This window comes from Salvelinus alpinus, chromosome 7 (genome assembly GCF_045679555.1).
Source record: "Salvelinus alpinus chromosome 7, SLU_Salpinus.1, whole genome shotgun sequence".
Taxonomy (NCBI): domain Eukaryota; kingdom Metazoa; phylum Chordata; class Actinopteri; order Salmoniformes; family Salmonidae; genus Salvelinus; species Salvelinus alpinus.
In genome coordinates this window covers 51,486,467-51,503,094 of record NC_092092.1, presented here as the reverse complement: position 1 = coordinate 51,503,094, position 16,628 = coordinate 51,486,467, and the positions used below count along the sequence as shown (strand labels likewise).

At 45.7% G+C, this 16,628-nt stretch overlaps 1 protein-coding gene across 1 annotated transcript in view; it reads left to right on the top strand.

Annotated features, from left to right (window-relative positions):
• Positions 1–15,728, top strand: part of LOC139581145 (gamma-aminobutyric acid receptor subunit alpha-6-like) — a 43,365-nt gene extending 27,637 nt beyond the window's left edge. Inside the window, exons 8-9 of the mRNA XM_071410606.1 lie at positions 11,601–11,857; positions 13,742–15,728. Of these exons, the coding sequence (XP_071266707.1) occupies positions 11,601–11,857; positions 13,742–14,290 (806 nt within the window). The 3' untranslated portion in view covers positions 14,291–15,728. The remainder of the gene's footprint in view (positions 1–11,600; positions 11,858–13,741) is intronic.
• Positions 15,729–16,628: the final 900 nt, after the last annotated feature.

Genomic DNA, 16,628 nt, shown 5'->3' with positions numbered 1-16,628 from the left:
AACATATGATCGCTGAGTCAATGGGTTCTACTCATATCCTAGCAGCTGTAGAAGCTAGTGCGTGTTATTTCACAGCCACACTGATTCACACAACGCCCCAGTGCGTCCCCTCCCACCTCCTGTCCCAGCGGCAAGCTAATGAAACTGTCCAATATGTGACAGGAGGGTGTTGTGGGAACATACATATTGTTGCATTGGCCAAACCCCCAGGCTATGGAGCTGTTACAGTACTCTCTCGTGTGTGTGTGTGTGTGTGTGTGTGTGTGTGTGTGTGTGTGTGTGTGTGTGTGTGTGTGTGTGTGTGTGTGTGTGTGTGTGTGTGTGTGTGTGTGTGTGTGTGTGTGTGTGTGTGTGTGTGTGTGTGTGTGTGTGTGTGTGTGTGTGTGTGTGTGTGTGTGTGTGTGTGTGTGTGTGAGAAAGGAGGGAAAGGAGGGAAAGAAAGGAATTGACTTGAGGGATGATTATGAAGCTCCCCCTGTTGGCTCAAAATGTTATTGTCTAGTGAAATGTATGACATATACAGCTGAAGTCGGGAGTTTACATACACCTTAGCCAAACGCATTTAAACATTTAATCCTAGTAAAAATGTCCTGTCTAGGTCAGTTAGGATCACCACTTTATTTTAGGAATGTGAAATGTCAGAATAATAGCAGAGAGAATTATTTATTTCAGCTTTTATTTCTTTCATGACATTCCCAGTGGGTCAGAAGTTTACATACACTCAATTAGTATTTGATAGCATTGCCTTTTAAATAGTTTAACTTTGGTTAAACATTTCGGGTAGCCTTTCACAAGCTTCCCACAATAAGTTGGGTGAATTTTGACCCATTCCTCCTGACAGAGCTGGTGTAACTGAGTCAGCTTTGTAGGCCTCCTTGCTCGCACACGAGCAAGGAGGCCAGTTCTGCCCATAAATGTTCTATGGGATTGAGGTCAGGGCTTTGTGATAGCCACTCCAATACCTTGACTTTGTTGTCCTGAAGCAATTTTGTCACAACTTTGGAAGTATGCTTCGGGTCATTGTCCATTTGGAAGACCCATTTGCGACCAAGCTTTCACTTCCTGACGGATGTCTTGAGATGTTGCTTCAATATATCCACATAATTGTCCTCCCTCATGATGTCATCAATTTTGTGAAGTACACCAGTCCCTCCTGCAGCAAAGCACCCCCACAAAATGATGCTGCCACCCCTGTGCTTCACGGTTGGGATGGTGTTCTTCAGCTTGCAAGGCTCCCCCTTTTTCCTCCAAACATAACGATGGTAATTATGGCCAAACAGTTCTATTTTTGTTTCATCAGACCAGAGAACATTTCTCCAAAAAGTACGATCTTTGTACCCATGTGCAGTTGCAAACCGTAGTCTGCCTTTTTTATAGCGGTTTTGGAGCAGTGGCTTCTTCCTTGCTGAGTGGCCTTTCAAGTTATGTTGATATTGGACTCTTTTACTGTGGATATAGGTACTTTTGTACCGGTTTCCTCCAGCATCTTCACAAGGTCCTTTGCTGCTGTTCTGGTATTGATCTTCACTTTTCGCAGCAAAGTATGTTCATCTCTGGGAGACAGAATGCATCTCCTTCCTGAGCGGTATGACGGCTGCGTGGTCCCATGGTGTTTATACTTGCGTACTATTGTTTGTACAGATGAACGTGGTACCTTCAGGCATTTGAAAATTGCTCCCAAGGATGAACAAGACTTGTGGAGGTCTACAATTTTTTTCTGAGGTCTTGGCTGATTTCTTTTGATTTTCCCATGATGTCAAGCAAAGAGGCATTGAGTTTGAAGGTAGGCCATGAAATACATTCACAGCTAAACCTCCAATTGACTCAAATTATGCCAATTAGCCTATCAGAAGCTTCCAAAGCCATGACATAATTTTCTGTAATTTTCCAAGCTGTTTAAAGTCAACTTAGTGTATATATATATATACACTGCTCAAAAAAATAAAGGGAACACTTAAACAACACAATGTAACTCCAATTCAATCACACTTCTGTGAAATCAAACTGTCCACTTAGGAAGCAACACTGATTGACAATAAATTTCACATGCTGTTGTGCAAATGGAATAGACAAAAGGTGGAAATTATAGGCAATTAGCAAGACACCCCCAATAAAGGAGTGATTCTGCAGGTGGTGACCACAGACCACTTCTCAGTTCCTATGCTTCCTGGCTGATGTTTTGGTCACTTTTGAATGCTGGCGGTGCTCTCACTCTAGTGGTAGCATGAGACGGAGTCTACAACCCACACAAGTGGCTCAGGTAGTGCAGCTCATCCAGGATGGCACATCAATGCGAGCTGTGGCAAGAAGGTTTGCTGTGTCTGTCAGCGTAGTGTCCAGAGCATGGAGGCGCTACCAGGAGACAGGCCAGTACATCAGGAGACGTGGAGGAGGCCGTAGGAGGGCAACAACCCAGCAGCAGGACCGCTACCTCCGCCTTTGAGCAGGAGGAGCACTGCCAGAGCCCTGCAAAATGACCTCCAGCAGGTGTATATAGCGGCAGACCAGGGGGTTGGGTCAAAACGTTGACACAGATCAGACACGGACAGAGTAGGATTAGCTCAGTTTCATAGGTGTTTATTAAAATAATAGTTCAAAAGAAAAGAATAGGTCTCCCCCATGAGACCCTCTCCGGGAGCCCGTCTTCTGGGCTCCGGGTCTTGCTGTATCCTGTGGGGATCAAAAACTGAACACACTCCTGTTACCTCTACAACCGTCCCCAACTATACGGGAGTCCTTTCTTCCCCCACTCTCTCCCCTGTGTGCTGCCCTTCTGGCAGCTTCATGGGACTTGTACAGCTGGTGAGCAATCAGCACTTGATTACTCACCAACTCCCTATCAGCCCCAATTAGTCCTGGCCGGAGAGCCCGTCGAGGCCTGGCACGTCCAGCAGATGGAGCCATCGCCTCGTGATGTATACTCCGTCTGTCGCCAGGCCTTGACGAGTCTCCCCCTGGTGGCTGACCTGCTGTACACCACACACACCCCTTAGCTCTGTCGGGGACGTACAGTGGGGCAAAAAAGTATTTAGTCAGCCACCAATTGTGCAAGTTCTCCCACTTAAAAAGATGAGAGAGGCCTGTAATTTTCATCATAGGTACACTTCAACTATGACAGACAAAATGAGAAAAGAAAATCCAGAAAATCACATTGTAGGATTTTTAATGAATTTATTTGCAAATTATGGTGGAAAATAAGTATTTGGTCAATAACAAAAGTTTATCTCAATACTTTGTTATATACCCGTTGGCAATGACAGAGGTCAAACGTTTTCTGTAGGTCTTCACAAGGTTTTCACACACTGTTGCTGGTATTTTGGCCCATTCCTCCATGCAGATCTCCTCTAGAGCAGTGATGTTTTGGGGCTGTTGCTGGGCAACACGGACTTTCAACACCCTCCAAAGATTTTCTATAGGGTTGAGATCTGGAGACTGGCTAGGCCACTCCAGGACCTTGAAATGCTTCTTACGAAGCCACTTCTTCATTGCCCGGGCGGTGTGTTTGGGATCATTGTCATGCTGAAAGACCCAGCCACGTTTCATCTTCAATGCCCTTGCTGATGGAAGGAGGTTTTCACTCAAAATCTCATGATACATGGCCCCATTCATTCTTTCCTTTACACGGATCAGTCGTCCTGGTCCCTTTGCAGAAAAACAGCCCCAAAGCATGATGTTTCCACCCCCATGCTTCACAGTAGGTATGGTGTTCTTTGGATGCAACTCAGCATTCTTTGTCCTCCAAACACGACGAGTTGAGTTTTTACCAAAAAGTTCTATTTTGGTTTCATCTGACCATATGACATTCTCCCTATCTTCTTCTGGATCATCCAAATGCTCTCTAGCAAACTTCAGACGGGCCTGGACATGTACTGGCTTAAGCAGGGGGACACGTCTGGCACTGCAGGATTTGAGTCCCTGGCGGCGTAGTGTGTTACTGATGGTAGGCTTTGTTACTTTGGTCCCAGCTCTCTGCAGGTCATTCACTAGGTCCCCCCGTGTGGTTCTGGGATTTTTACTCACAGTTCTTGTGATCAATTTGACCCCACGGGGTGAGATCTTGCGTGGAGCCCCAGATCGAGGGAGATTATCAGTGGTCTTGTATGTCTTCCATTTCCTAATAATTGCTCCCACAGTTGATTTCTTCAAACCAAGCTGCTTACCTATTGTAGATTCAGTCTTCCCAGCCTGGTGCAGGTCTACAATTTTGTTTCTGGTGTCCTTTGACAGCTCTTTGGTCTTGGCCATAGTGGAGTTTGGAGTGTGACTGTTTGAGCTTGTGGACAGGTGTCTTTTATACTGATAACAAGTTCAAACAGGTGCCATTAATACAGGTAACGAGTGGAGGACAGAGGAGCCTCTTAAAGAAGAAGTTACAGGTCTGTGAGAGCCAGAAATCTTGCTTGTTTGTAGGTGACCAAATACTTACTTTCCACCATAATTTGCAAATAAATTCATTAAAAATCCTACAATGTGATTTTCTGGATTTTGTTTTGTCATTTTGTCTGTCATAGTTGAAGTGTACCTATGATGAAAATTACAGGCCTCTCTCATCTTTTTAAGTGGGAGAACTTGCACAATTGGTGGCTGACTAAATACTTTTTTGCCCCACTGTATGTCTCCCTTCTCGATAGGGCATCTGCGTTTCCATGCTTTGCCCCTGATCTGTGCACAACAGAAAAAGAGAAGCGTTGAAGGGACAAGAACCACCTGGTGACCCGATCGTTTGTGTCCCTTCCCCTGGCCATCCAGACCAGGGGAGCATGGTCCGTGACCAGGGTGAGTGGGTACCTAACAGGTAATACTTGAGAGTGTCTAGCGCCCACCTCACCGCTAGACACTTGCTTTTCTCTCTGGGTATCAGCTTTCGGCTGATGTACATGATGGGGTGCTCCTCCCCATCGTGTACCTGGAACAGTACGGCCCCTAGTCCCGTGTCATATGCATCCATCTGGACCAACATCGGCACTTGGAAATCGGGCGTTACGAGAATCGGATGGGAGCACTGCGCTTCCTTCAGGTGCCTGAACGCTGCTTCTGTCTCGTCCGTCTATTTCACTGTTTTCGGGAGGCGGGCCCTGGTTAGATCGGTGAGGGGGGAAGCTATAGCCACACAGTTGGGGATAAACCGGCTATATTATCCTGCCAGTCTCAGGAAGGACTTGACCTGTGTCTTGGTGCGTGGAACGGGCCAGTCACGTACCGTGTGAACCTTCCTCTCCTCGGGCTTGACGTTCCCCGTCCGATCAAATACCCCAGGTATTCCACCTCCTCGAACACTAGTTTGCATTTCTTGGGGTTTGCGTCCAGCACCGCCTGGAGGTGCGTCAGGTGCTCTTCCCAACCTTGGCTGTGGATGATGATATCATCCAAATAGGCCGCTGCATGCTGCTGGTGGGATCGAAGTACTTTGTTCATCAGTCGCCGGAATGTGGGCGGGGCTCTGTGGAGACCGAACGGGAGCACCCGGTACTGATACAATCCATCTGGTGTCGAAAACGCCGTCTTCTCCCGGGAGGAGGCTGCCAACGGTACCTGCCGATATCCTTTGGTCAGGTCAAGGGTGCTGATGTACCGGGCCTTTCCCAATCGGCCGATGAGCTCGTCCACCCTCAGCATGGGATAGGTGTCGAACAAGCTTATGTCGTTCACACCCCGGAAATCATTACAGAAGCGGAGGCTACCGTCCGGTTTGGGCACCAACACGATGGGGCTGCACCATGCACTGTGGGACTCTTCAACAACCCCCATCCTCAGCATAGCCTCCACTTCCTGTTTCACGGCCTTCCTTCAGGCCTCCGGAATCCAATATGGCTTTATCACTTGGGCTGTGGCGGCTTTCAAGTTGGGATCCTCCCACTGGGCCGTGCCGAATTGTCCCCTCAGTTGGCCCCCAGCCAGCGGGTGTCTCGACTTGCCCCTTGAAATCGAGGAGGGGGAGGCTGGGCTCTTCCGCCAGTGGTTCCCCGGGGGGGGGGGGGGGGGGGGTCGGGTTCCGGCACCCCCTCCGACTCCGACACCGGACCCGTAGATACAGGTTGGTCAACCGTTTGCTTCCGGGCCGCACAGGCGATGGGTCGTCCTCGCTCTCGTCTTCGGCCGGCTCGTACCTTCTTCCTCAGCTCGTGCCCCCACAGGGCCGCGAACAGCGGACAATCTCGTCCCACTAGGAGAGGTATCGGCAACTCTGGCACTGCACCCAACCTTCATCTGGCAGCTCCCTTGTGGCGTCACGATGTTGGTCCATACGGTTGGATGCCGCTTTGTGTCCCCGTGAACACAGGAAATGGACATCTCCCTACCACGTTCAGTCTCCTGGTTCAGCAGGCTCGTGATTACAAGGGTAACCATACTTCCGGAGTCTAATAGAGCGTCCGTGTCGTGTCCGTCAACCTTCACCGGGACCATGGGTGTAGTTAATTTGTGGTGTGCCCAACAGGAGGTGACGTAGTTCACTGCGTGACCCACCTTGCCTCCAGGGCTTGCTGATGGCATCGACTCCTCTCGAGCCGGGCAATCCCAGGCAATGTGCCCCCGGGCGTCACACTCAAAACCGCTCCTTTGGTCTCCGTCTACCTTGGGTCGTTGGTGGCGGGTCGGCCCTACCCCAGCCGTCTCTCCAGGAGTTTGCTGTCCTTTGGCGCATAGACTCGCTGCCCTCTTCATGTCGTGGGGTAGTGCCTGTAGGAAGCGATCCAGGACCACTTTGTCTAGGATGAAGAGGGTGGATACGTCGGTTAGGAGCCATCCCCTGGTGACACGCAGTAGGTCGCTCATCTGGGCTCGGGGGGGATGAGTCGGCTACGAACCTCCAGTTGTGGAAGAGTTGAGCCCGATGGACCAAGCTGTACACGTAGCGGCTGAGTATCTCCCATTTGAGTCCGTCGTAGTTAGCCACCTGTTCATCGTTCAGGTCCCATTACGCCTTTTGGGCATTCCCAGAGAGGAACGGGGCCAGTAGACTGGCCCACCTTGGTTTTGTCCATCCTTCCCGTAGTGCTGTCCGTTCAAACGTACAGAGGTAGGTTTCGATGTCATCATCTTCTGTTAGCTTGATTAAAAACTGGTTTGGATGTGATTCAGTAGACGCTCCTCCTTGTAGCTTCCTGATTTCCTCAATGAGGCAGTCGTTTTGTAGCCGCTGTTCCTCCAGCGTTCGTTCCTGAACCGCCTGTTGGGCCCGGATGAACTGAGCTATCAACTCGTCCATGCTGATGCTGCATAAACGTCAACCCTGATCTGACCACGTTATCAGAATGCCTGCATTCTCCACCACTTGCGGCAGACCAGCGGGGTGGGTCAAAACGTTGACACAGATCAGACACGGACAGAGTAGGATTAGCTCAGTTTCAAAGGTGTTTATTAAAATAATAGTTTAAAAGAAAAGAATAGGTCTCCCCCATGAGACCCTCTCCGGGATACCGTCTTATTGGCTCCGGGTCTTGCTGTATCCTGTGGGGATCAAAAACTGAAATCACTCCTGTAACTGTCCCCAACTATACAGGAGTCCTTTCTTCCCCCACTCTCTCCCCTGTGTGCTGCCCTTCTGGCAGCTTCATGGGACTTGTACAGCTGGTGAGCAATCAGCCGTTGATTACTCACCAACTCCCAATCAGCCCCAATTAGTCCTGGCCGGAGAGCCCGTCGAGACCTGGCACGTCCAGCAGATGGAGCCATTGCCTTGTGATGTATACTCCGTCTGTCACCAGGCCTCGACGAGTCTCCCCCTGGTGGCTGACCTGCTGTACACCACAATATATATATAGAACTGTCAATACAAGGTGAACACTTATGTGGCGCTGGAGAAGAAGGCTGACGTTTTACGTATCCCCAACCAATTGTGTTTGCAACTTACTTTTTTACCGATTTTGTACATAATGTTGCCGCTACCGTCTCTTATGACCAAAAATAACTTCTGGACATCAGGACTGCGATTACTCACCACAGACTGGCAGAATCGTTTTTTTCCTTTTACGAGTCTGACGAGCCCAACGTGAATGATATACTGCTCTCGCGGGAACAAGCCCAGATCCTCGTGATTTGCGTGAAGAGAAGGCGGAGAAAAAGGCGCCAAAGGGCGGGTTGCCTTCTGAGAATTCGTAGGCGACACCCACTTCCTTCCATTCTGCTAGCAAACGTGCGATCTTTGGAAAATAAAATGGATGACCTACACGGAAGACTAAACTACCAACGGGACATTCAAAACTGTAATATCTTATGCTTCACGGAGTCGTGGCTGAAAGATGACACTATCAACATACAGCTGGCTGGTTATACACTGTGCCGGCAGGATAGAACAGCGACATCTGGTAAGACAAGGGGCAGCGGACTATGTATTTTTGTAAATAACAGCTGGTGCACGATATCTAAGGAAGTCTCAAGCTATTGCTCGCCTGAGGTATAGTATCTCATGATAAGCTGTAGACTACACAATCTACCTAGAGAGTTTTGATCTGTATTATTCATAGCTGTTTACATACCACCACAGACTGAGGCTGGCACTAAGACCGCATTAAATGAGCTGTATTCCGCCATAAGCAAACAAGAAAACGCTCACCCAGAGGCGGTGCTCCTAGTAGCCGGGGACTTTAATGCAGGGAAACTTAAATCCGTTTTACAAAATTTATAACAGCATGCTAAATGTGCAACCAGAGGGGGGAAAAACTCCACCTTTACTCCACACACAGACACACATACAAAGCTCTCCCTCGCCCTCCATTTGGCAAATCTGACCATAATTATATCCTCCTGATTACTGCTTACAAGCAAAAGTTAAAACAGGAAGCACCAGTGACTCAATCAATAAAAAAGTGGTCAGATGAAGCAGATGCTAAGCTACAGGACTGTTTTGCTAGCACACACTGGAATAATTTCCGGGATTCCTCCGATGGCATTGAGGAGTACACCACATCAGTCATTGGCTTCATCAGTAAGTGCATCGATGACGTTGTCCCCACAGTGACCATACGTGAATACCCCAACCAGAAACCATGGATTACAGACAACATCCTACCATCGTACTACTGGCTCTGACGCTCATCGGATGTGGCAGGGCTTGCAAACCATTACAGACTACAAAGGGAAGCACAGCCGAGAGATGCCCAGTGACACAAGCCTACCAGACGAGCTAAACTACTTCTATGCTCGCTTCAAGGCAAATAACACTGAAACATGCATGAGAGCACCAGCTGTTCCGGAAGACTGTGTGATCACGCTCTCCACAACCGATGTGAGTAAGACCTTTAAACAGGTCAACATTCACAATGGATTACCAGGGCCAGACGGATTACCAGGATGTGTACTGCGAGCATGTGCTGACCAACTGTCAAGTGTCTTCACTGCCATTTTCAAACTCTCCCTGTCCGAGTCTGTAATACCATGTTTCAAGCAGACCATCATAGTCCCTGTTCCCAAGAACACTAAGGTAACAACAACGACAACGACGAGACAGTCAGAGACCTGGCTGTGTGGTGCCAGGACAACAATCTCTCCCTCAACGTGATCAAGACAAAGGAGATGATTGTGGACTATGGGAAAAAGAGGACCAAGCACGCCCCCATTTTCATCGACGGGGCTGTAGTGGAGCAGGTTGAGAGCTTCAAGTGTCCTTGGTGTCCACATCACCAACAAACTAACATGGTCCAAGCACACCAAGACAGTCGTGAAGAGGGCACGACAAAACCCCCCTCAGGAGACTGAATAGATTTGGCATGGGTCCTCTGATCCTCAAAGGGTTCTACAGCTGCACCATCGAGAGCATCCTAACTGTTTGCATCACTGCCTGGTATGGCATCTGCTCATTCTCTAACCGCAAGGCACTACAGAGGGTAGTGCGAATGGTCCAGTACATCACTGGGGCCAAGCTTCCTGCCACCTAGGACCTCTATACCAGGCAGTCAGAGGAAGGCCCTAAAAATTGTCAAAGACTCCAGCCAACTTAGTCAGACTGTTCTCTCTGCTACTGCACGGCAAGCGGTACCGAAGCGCCAAGTCTAGGTCCAAGAGGCTTCTAAACAGCTTCTACCCCCAAGCCATAAGACTCCTGAACACCAAATCAAATGGCTACCCATACTATTTGCATTGCCCCCCCCCCCCCGTCTCTTTTTCACCGCTGCTGCTCTCTGTTGTTATCATCTATGCATAGTCACTTTAATAAACTCTACCTACATGTACATATTACCTCAACTGGTGCCCCGCACATTGACTCTTCACCGGTACCCCCCTGTATATAGTCTTGCTATTGTTATGTTACTGCTGCTCTTTAATTACTTTTATTTCTTATTCTTATCTGTATTTTTTTTAAACTGCATTGTTGGTTAAGGGCTCGTAAGTAAGTATTTCACTGTAAGGTCTACCTACACCTGTTGTATTCGTAGCATGTGACTAATATAATTTGATTTGATTTTTAATTGAAGTTACAGAACAGAGTAGTGGTGTTCTATAGTACACTGTATTACTTCTACAACTAATATAAGGACAGGACATGAGATGGGAGTAGAAACTAACGTGGGCATTGTTTAATGCATTTCGCAGAACAATACATTCCAATGTACGTAAGCAGGGGGGCGTTACAAGTGTAGAATAGAACTTATTTTCTACTCCCAATATAATGTAAGCAAGCCCCATTTTGTCCTAATCCAAGCTACTCCAAAGCAATATGTTCTAATCTAAACACTGTGTCACAAGATGAGGAATGAAGACTGTACTCCAACAGAAGCAATCATTGCTATTACTCCTTAATTTGATTATTATAGCTCATCTGATTAAATCAGTCACACCTCATTAATCTGTACCAGGAACGATTGTGCATCTGATCTTGCCAATTAATCCAAGGAAAGACACATTTTATTCAAGCTAATATCTACTGTACCTTTGGAAGTCCTCTGCCTCATAAATGTACATATTCATGCTGTGGTAGGCAGAGTTTTGGAGATGGAAGATGAAGTTATGTTTCTGTATCTCTAACATAAAGGGGATTTCCTCTGAATCACATTACAGCTATTTGCTAATAATCCCAAGGACAAGTGGCCTGCAAGCTTACTATAACTCCCCAGTTATTGTAAAGGTATACTCCTCAGCGTGGAGACGATTTGGTTATTGTCTTTAAAGGAATTGGAGGTGAGGGAAAGTAGGTATGCTATGTGAGGTGGTCGATTGGGCAACCTCATTAGGATGGAAAACACAGGAAGCAAAGGTCAATAGGTCATCGACTGGATGTTTACAGGTCATTCTAGTGTCAGAAACTGTTCAGTTTCCTGTTTTTCATGTTAAATATTAAGACCGGCATTCATTGATTAGTGTGTTGGATTTTCACAAATTATTTTCAGACATTTTTATATGTAGTTGTATCCCTGAACTAGCACACCTGATTCAATTAGTCAAGGGATTGATGATTAGTTGAGAATCAGGTGTGCTAGCCCTGGAATAGATGAAATACAATGAACAGCCAGGGGGGTCCCCCAGGAATGGTTTGAGTAATGCTAATATAATAGGACGGTTAGGCCGACTGTTTTAGTACTGTATGTATTATTTGAGTGTGTTGACATAACTATTATTTTGGTTACGATTTACAGCCAAGGTTACAAACTTTTTCAAATTTTCAGGCATCACCACGGTCCTGACCATGACCACGTTAAGCATCAGCGCACGCCACTCCCTCCCCAAAGTCTCCTACGCCACCGCCATGGACTGGTTCATTGCCGTGTGCTTCGCCTTTGTCTTCTCCGCTCTCATAGAGTTCGCTGCCGTCAACTACTTCACCAATGCAGAGATGGAGAGACTGAAAAGGAAGCCGGCAAAATGCCCGCCGGCGCCCCAAACAACCCCAGTGAAAGTGAAGGATATGGAGGAAGTTCTGCAGGTGTGTTAAGACCTATCCTCATTCCCTATACCCTTTTCCACTTCAGAGACTGAAGTGTGTACACTTGTTCATTCCCCTTCGTTAATTTGTATGCTGATCATCAAATGGAGATTCATTGCAAGTCTAAAAATCGGATAAATGGACTTACTAAAATGTCCTGTTTTTTTTGTCAGATAATACAGTAACTGAAGGTTACTTTAGCATTGATAATTTATTAAGTTTGGAGGGTCTCTTTTCCTGGCTCTCTCCCTCTCTCTTAGTACCTCTCTTTTTCTTTGTGCCTCTCTTTCTTTCTCTTTGTACCTCTTTCTGCCAGCCTTCTCGCCCTTCTCTCCCACTCTCTCCATGGTATCATGAGCTAGAAACATTCACTTCCTGAAGGCCAAATAGGAATAGTAAATGGTGAATACATGTTAAGTTTGTCCCATTTAGAGTACAGCTGCACAGCTGTCTGCTTAGATCAATGCACGCCATTTGTAATCCAGCGCAGAGGCTTAGCAATATTATCTCAAAAGAATTCTAAATATGCTCTGAATGTCCTACATTTGCTTGCTTTCTCACAATTAAAAAAAAAATCTTCAGCATTGAAGATAAGTGTGTTATGAAGACCTGTGTTTAGAATATTCTTATCATTTTCATTTGTTACCTGCATTTACAATGTGATGCAAGCATGTTTGCAAGAGCCATTTAGGTATTACAAAAAAAATGAACGGCTCCTACAAAGTTCTTGGTTTTGCTCGTCATACTGCGTACAGCATGTTCTCATGAAAGGGTATTTGTACAGAATCGCGTGTAATGGGGGTTGACCAAACATGTTTATATTGAATTCATTACTCCATGCACTTGCCTTCTACTGTAGTAAGAACACAATCCTTCATTTAAGGGGAAATTACATGCTAACTATCTCATGTCACAGTCCAACTGTTGATTGATGGCTGATAAGGACCGGAAAACAACCATACATTCCCCCTGTATGGCCCGATGACTGCTTAAAGTGTGCCCTGTGGATCTCAAATCTTTGTGCGGCGTAATCGTGCCTGAATGCAGTTTTAGTGACAACGGCACATCAATGGATTAGCAGGTTGCCACAGCAACACTGCTGGGGCACATCTGTACAAGTTTCAGAAGCCCTGGCGCTGGGAGATAACTCTGTTCCTATAGAGCTGTGGCTCCTGCCCCGCACGGCTAACAATGGGCAAATCTGCTCGGCATTAGGGCCCACGGTGTCTATTGATGTGGCTCAGATTTATCTAAAACCTTTTACCTCCCAGCCATAGTGATGTCAAACCTAGCCTAGTGTCCACAGCACTGCGCCTCACATCTCTCAGACAGTAAGCAATACGCTTAGCCAGTTAGCACATTCCAATAGGGGAATTATCACCGGTGAGGCTATAGTGCAGCACCTCCCTCTTCTGGGGCTGAAACCTATGCTAGCTCTCAGGAGATAAGCTCTTTTGATGTTTTACTCTACTGCCATGCCGCCCCATGGAACAGTACATTGTGACATAAGCTTGTGTGAAATGAGTGAACCTACACCAATAACGTCTGGGAGCTGGGCTATTCTACCACGCAGTGCAGTATGTATGCAGACTAAAGAGTGTCGGCGGTATAAAGTAGGCCAGTCATATTCAGGCCCATAGGCAAGGGTTAGAATCAGAGGTTCCTGACTGTTAACATGGCAAAGCTCTGCATAGTTGATATTTATCAGCTCAGTACAATTGTCATATTGTACCTTATCACAAAGAATCAAAGAAAATAGTCACATTTAATTCAGATTGCTCCACTTCAAGGGGTTTGCTTGTTGTTGCACATGAGTGAACTATGTGCACAATTCATTCACATCACTGCAGTTTTGGGTTGATGGTTATTTTTCCCTCTCCACAGCATAACCCTGACACCAATGGTAACCTGCGGAAACGGATGAACTATATGTCCCAGCAAGATGGCCAGAAAGCAGAGTCCAACAGCACAGCAGCGGCAAGAGGGGTAACCAGGAAACAACCCCAGTCTGGCCAATCATCTTCATCCAAGGGGGCAACTGGCGGCGCCATCATCCTACCACACTCCAGCCCCGGCCCCGCCAGCCAACCCAACATTTCCTCTTTGACCCTGTCTGCCATGAACATGCCCCTGGCTCCACCCACAACTGAGAAAGCAATGACAATACCAGCCAACCAGAGCCAGCCCATCGCTGACTCCTCGCTCCAGGACCTTCTAGGACCTAGACTGGAGCACATTCAGCTGATGGGCAAAAATGAGCCCAAGCAGTCGCCATGCTCCCAGCCGACCACCGCCAGTATGGGCGGGACCAGTAAAATCGACAAGTATGCCCGCATCCTGTTCCCAGTGTCCTTTGGCGCATTCAACATGGTGTACTGGGTGGTTTACTTGTCGAAAGATACCATGGAGGCCAAATTTAGAGGCCAAATCTAGTTTCTAGCTCCTCTTGGGGTCATTTTGGGAATCATTTTCTACAAAATGTAAAATGACAGGAGAAAAAGAGCTTTGGAGACATGGGAGATTAAATCATTTTTTCAACTAACAAGGAAACCAAATATGCTGGACAAGAGCCTCAAAAGATTACACCCGGGAATACTAATCTCAGCACATCTGTTTGTTTCATTTCCGAGAGGTCTTCTGAGAATGAGCATGGTAACAAAACCATAAAACCATTTTTTTTTTAAATGTCTGATTCAAACAAATATCACAACTATACTCTGGGTGGCCATATCCAATATGCAATACAGTAATGGTTTGATGGACTGGTTAGTAGTTTTAATGTTAGTGAGTACAGTAACACCTGATCTTAGCGTAAACGGCTAATGGTCCCTCTAGTCTTAGCAGGCATTGCTCCAATGACAAAGGATAAGGACAATATCACTGAAGATGAGCTGGACACACAAGTCGCAAGGTGTCGAGCATATGAAGACAAGAAGATTTTGAGTGTATTTTCTCCCTTACTGATGACCAGAAGTAAATGACTGGGTATGTTGTCATTTGTTCTGGTATCAAAAGTAGATACATTTTTGTCCACACAAGTCTAATAGGGATACCAAATACCATAGGTGCTGGCCTATTTACTTCACTCAGTACCCTACAAACAACATTTCCAGGGGGTAATGTTCCTCTAAGCCCCATTAGTTCCCTCCAAAAACATTATAGGAAGTCTTTGTTTGAATGTTCAATGATGAAACGATGAGTGTTTTTCTTTAACATTGTCAGTTTCTGGAACATTGTGTACCAATGTATTCAATCAATATTATTCTTTCATGTTAACTTACAAAGGAACATTGTAGGAACCCTTCGGTTTGGGAACGTTTCCTCTGAGTTCGGGAGTGTTTATTTGTTAGCAAATGTGGGGCCTGATTCATACGGTTTTGTGCGCTACTTGTTATTGTGCATCATCCTACTATTAATGTAGAATGCCATGCACTACCATGAGTCCATCGGGACACGCCCAGTAGTTCTGTTGGTTACCATCTGGGCGCACTACGTCATTTCAACATGGAAATGTTGGTAGTATTTGGTTGAGACGTTGATCAATAAGATTACAACCTTTATTCACCCACTCAAAAAGAAAGCCATGAGTTTGTTGAATTCCCAATGTGTTATCACTATGCTTTTAACCATCTAAAAGCACAACCAAATTCCAATGGGAAAAACAATGTCTGATTTTTGATTTAGTTGTCATCTAAATGTGTTATTAGTGCACTTTGAGCCATTTAAAAAGCAGAACAAAGTTCAAATGGAAATACAATGTTAGATGTTGTATTTATACAAGAACTTCATGTGTTATCACTGTGCTTCATCTAATAGCAAAACCAAATGACCTGGGTTGCAGTTGAGATGACATTAAAAGTACGTGATGCTGGTCGAGATTCTGCACAGATTATTATAGCAATTGTAAAGATCTCCACATACCAGCGACCTTTGCATGCTGTCTTGAACATGCACGCTTTCTATGATTACATAAGAAGACATTTAGTAACAGTAACCTCAATGTGGCCATGGATGTGTTACTCATATTAGGTTAAATAAATACTGTTACATTAGTTTGTAAGATAGCCTTAACTTCATGCTATTTACTGTATTACAAAAGTAATATTGAACTGTGTTTGTGTCACCAAATATCATCATTTAAAGGAGAAGTTCTGTATCTAATGATTTGAAAGTTTCATCTGAGCCACGGGCTTAATCCGATTCTTTAAAATGTTGAGTTTTGGTTGAGATGGAGGCATATAAATGATTAATTTGTAGACGAACTAGAATTAATGCCAGTCTGTCAGTGGCAGAAAACTATCCAAGCAGAAAACACATCTCCTTCAAATGTTAATATTTGGTTGTGTTGACAACCAAACACAACTCAATATCCAGCTTGTCTAAAAATGAATAATTTGATATGTTGGATTCACGTCTCCATCTCAACCAAATATCCAAGTTAAAGAATAGGACTAAATAAAATCAAAAGGTAAATGCACTTTATTCAAAGTTTGATTTAGTACTATTCTTTAACTTAGATTTTTGGTTGAGATGAGGACGTGTATCCAACATAATAATTATTCACTTTAAATCTTTAAAATCAACCAAAGCTTGAAACCCTAAACCTATATGTATTTTTAGTTGAACCCTGGGTTGAATTGAAACAGTAGCTGTTGAGGACTTCGCACATACAGTCGTGGCCAAAAGTTTTGAGAATGACACAAATATTAATTTTCACGAAGTCTGCTGCCTCAGTTTGTATGATACTATGCAATTTATATGTATATGCAAT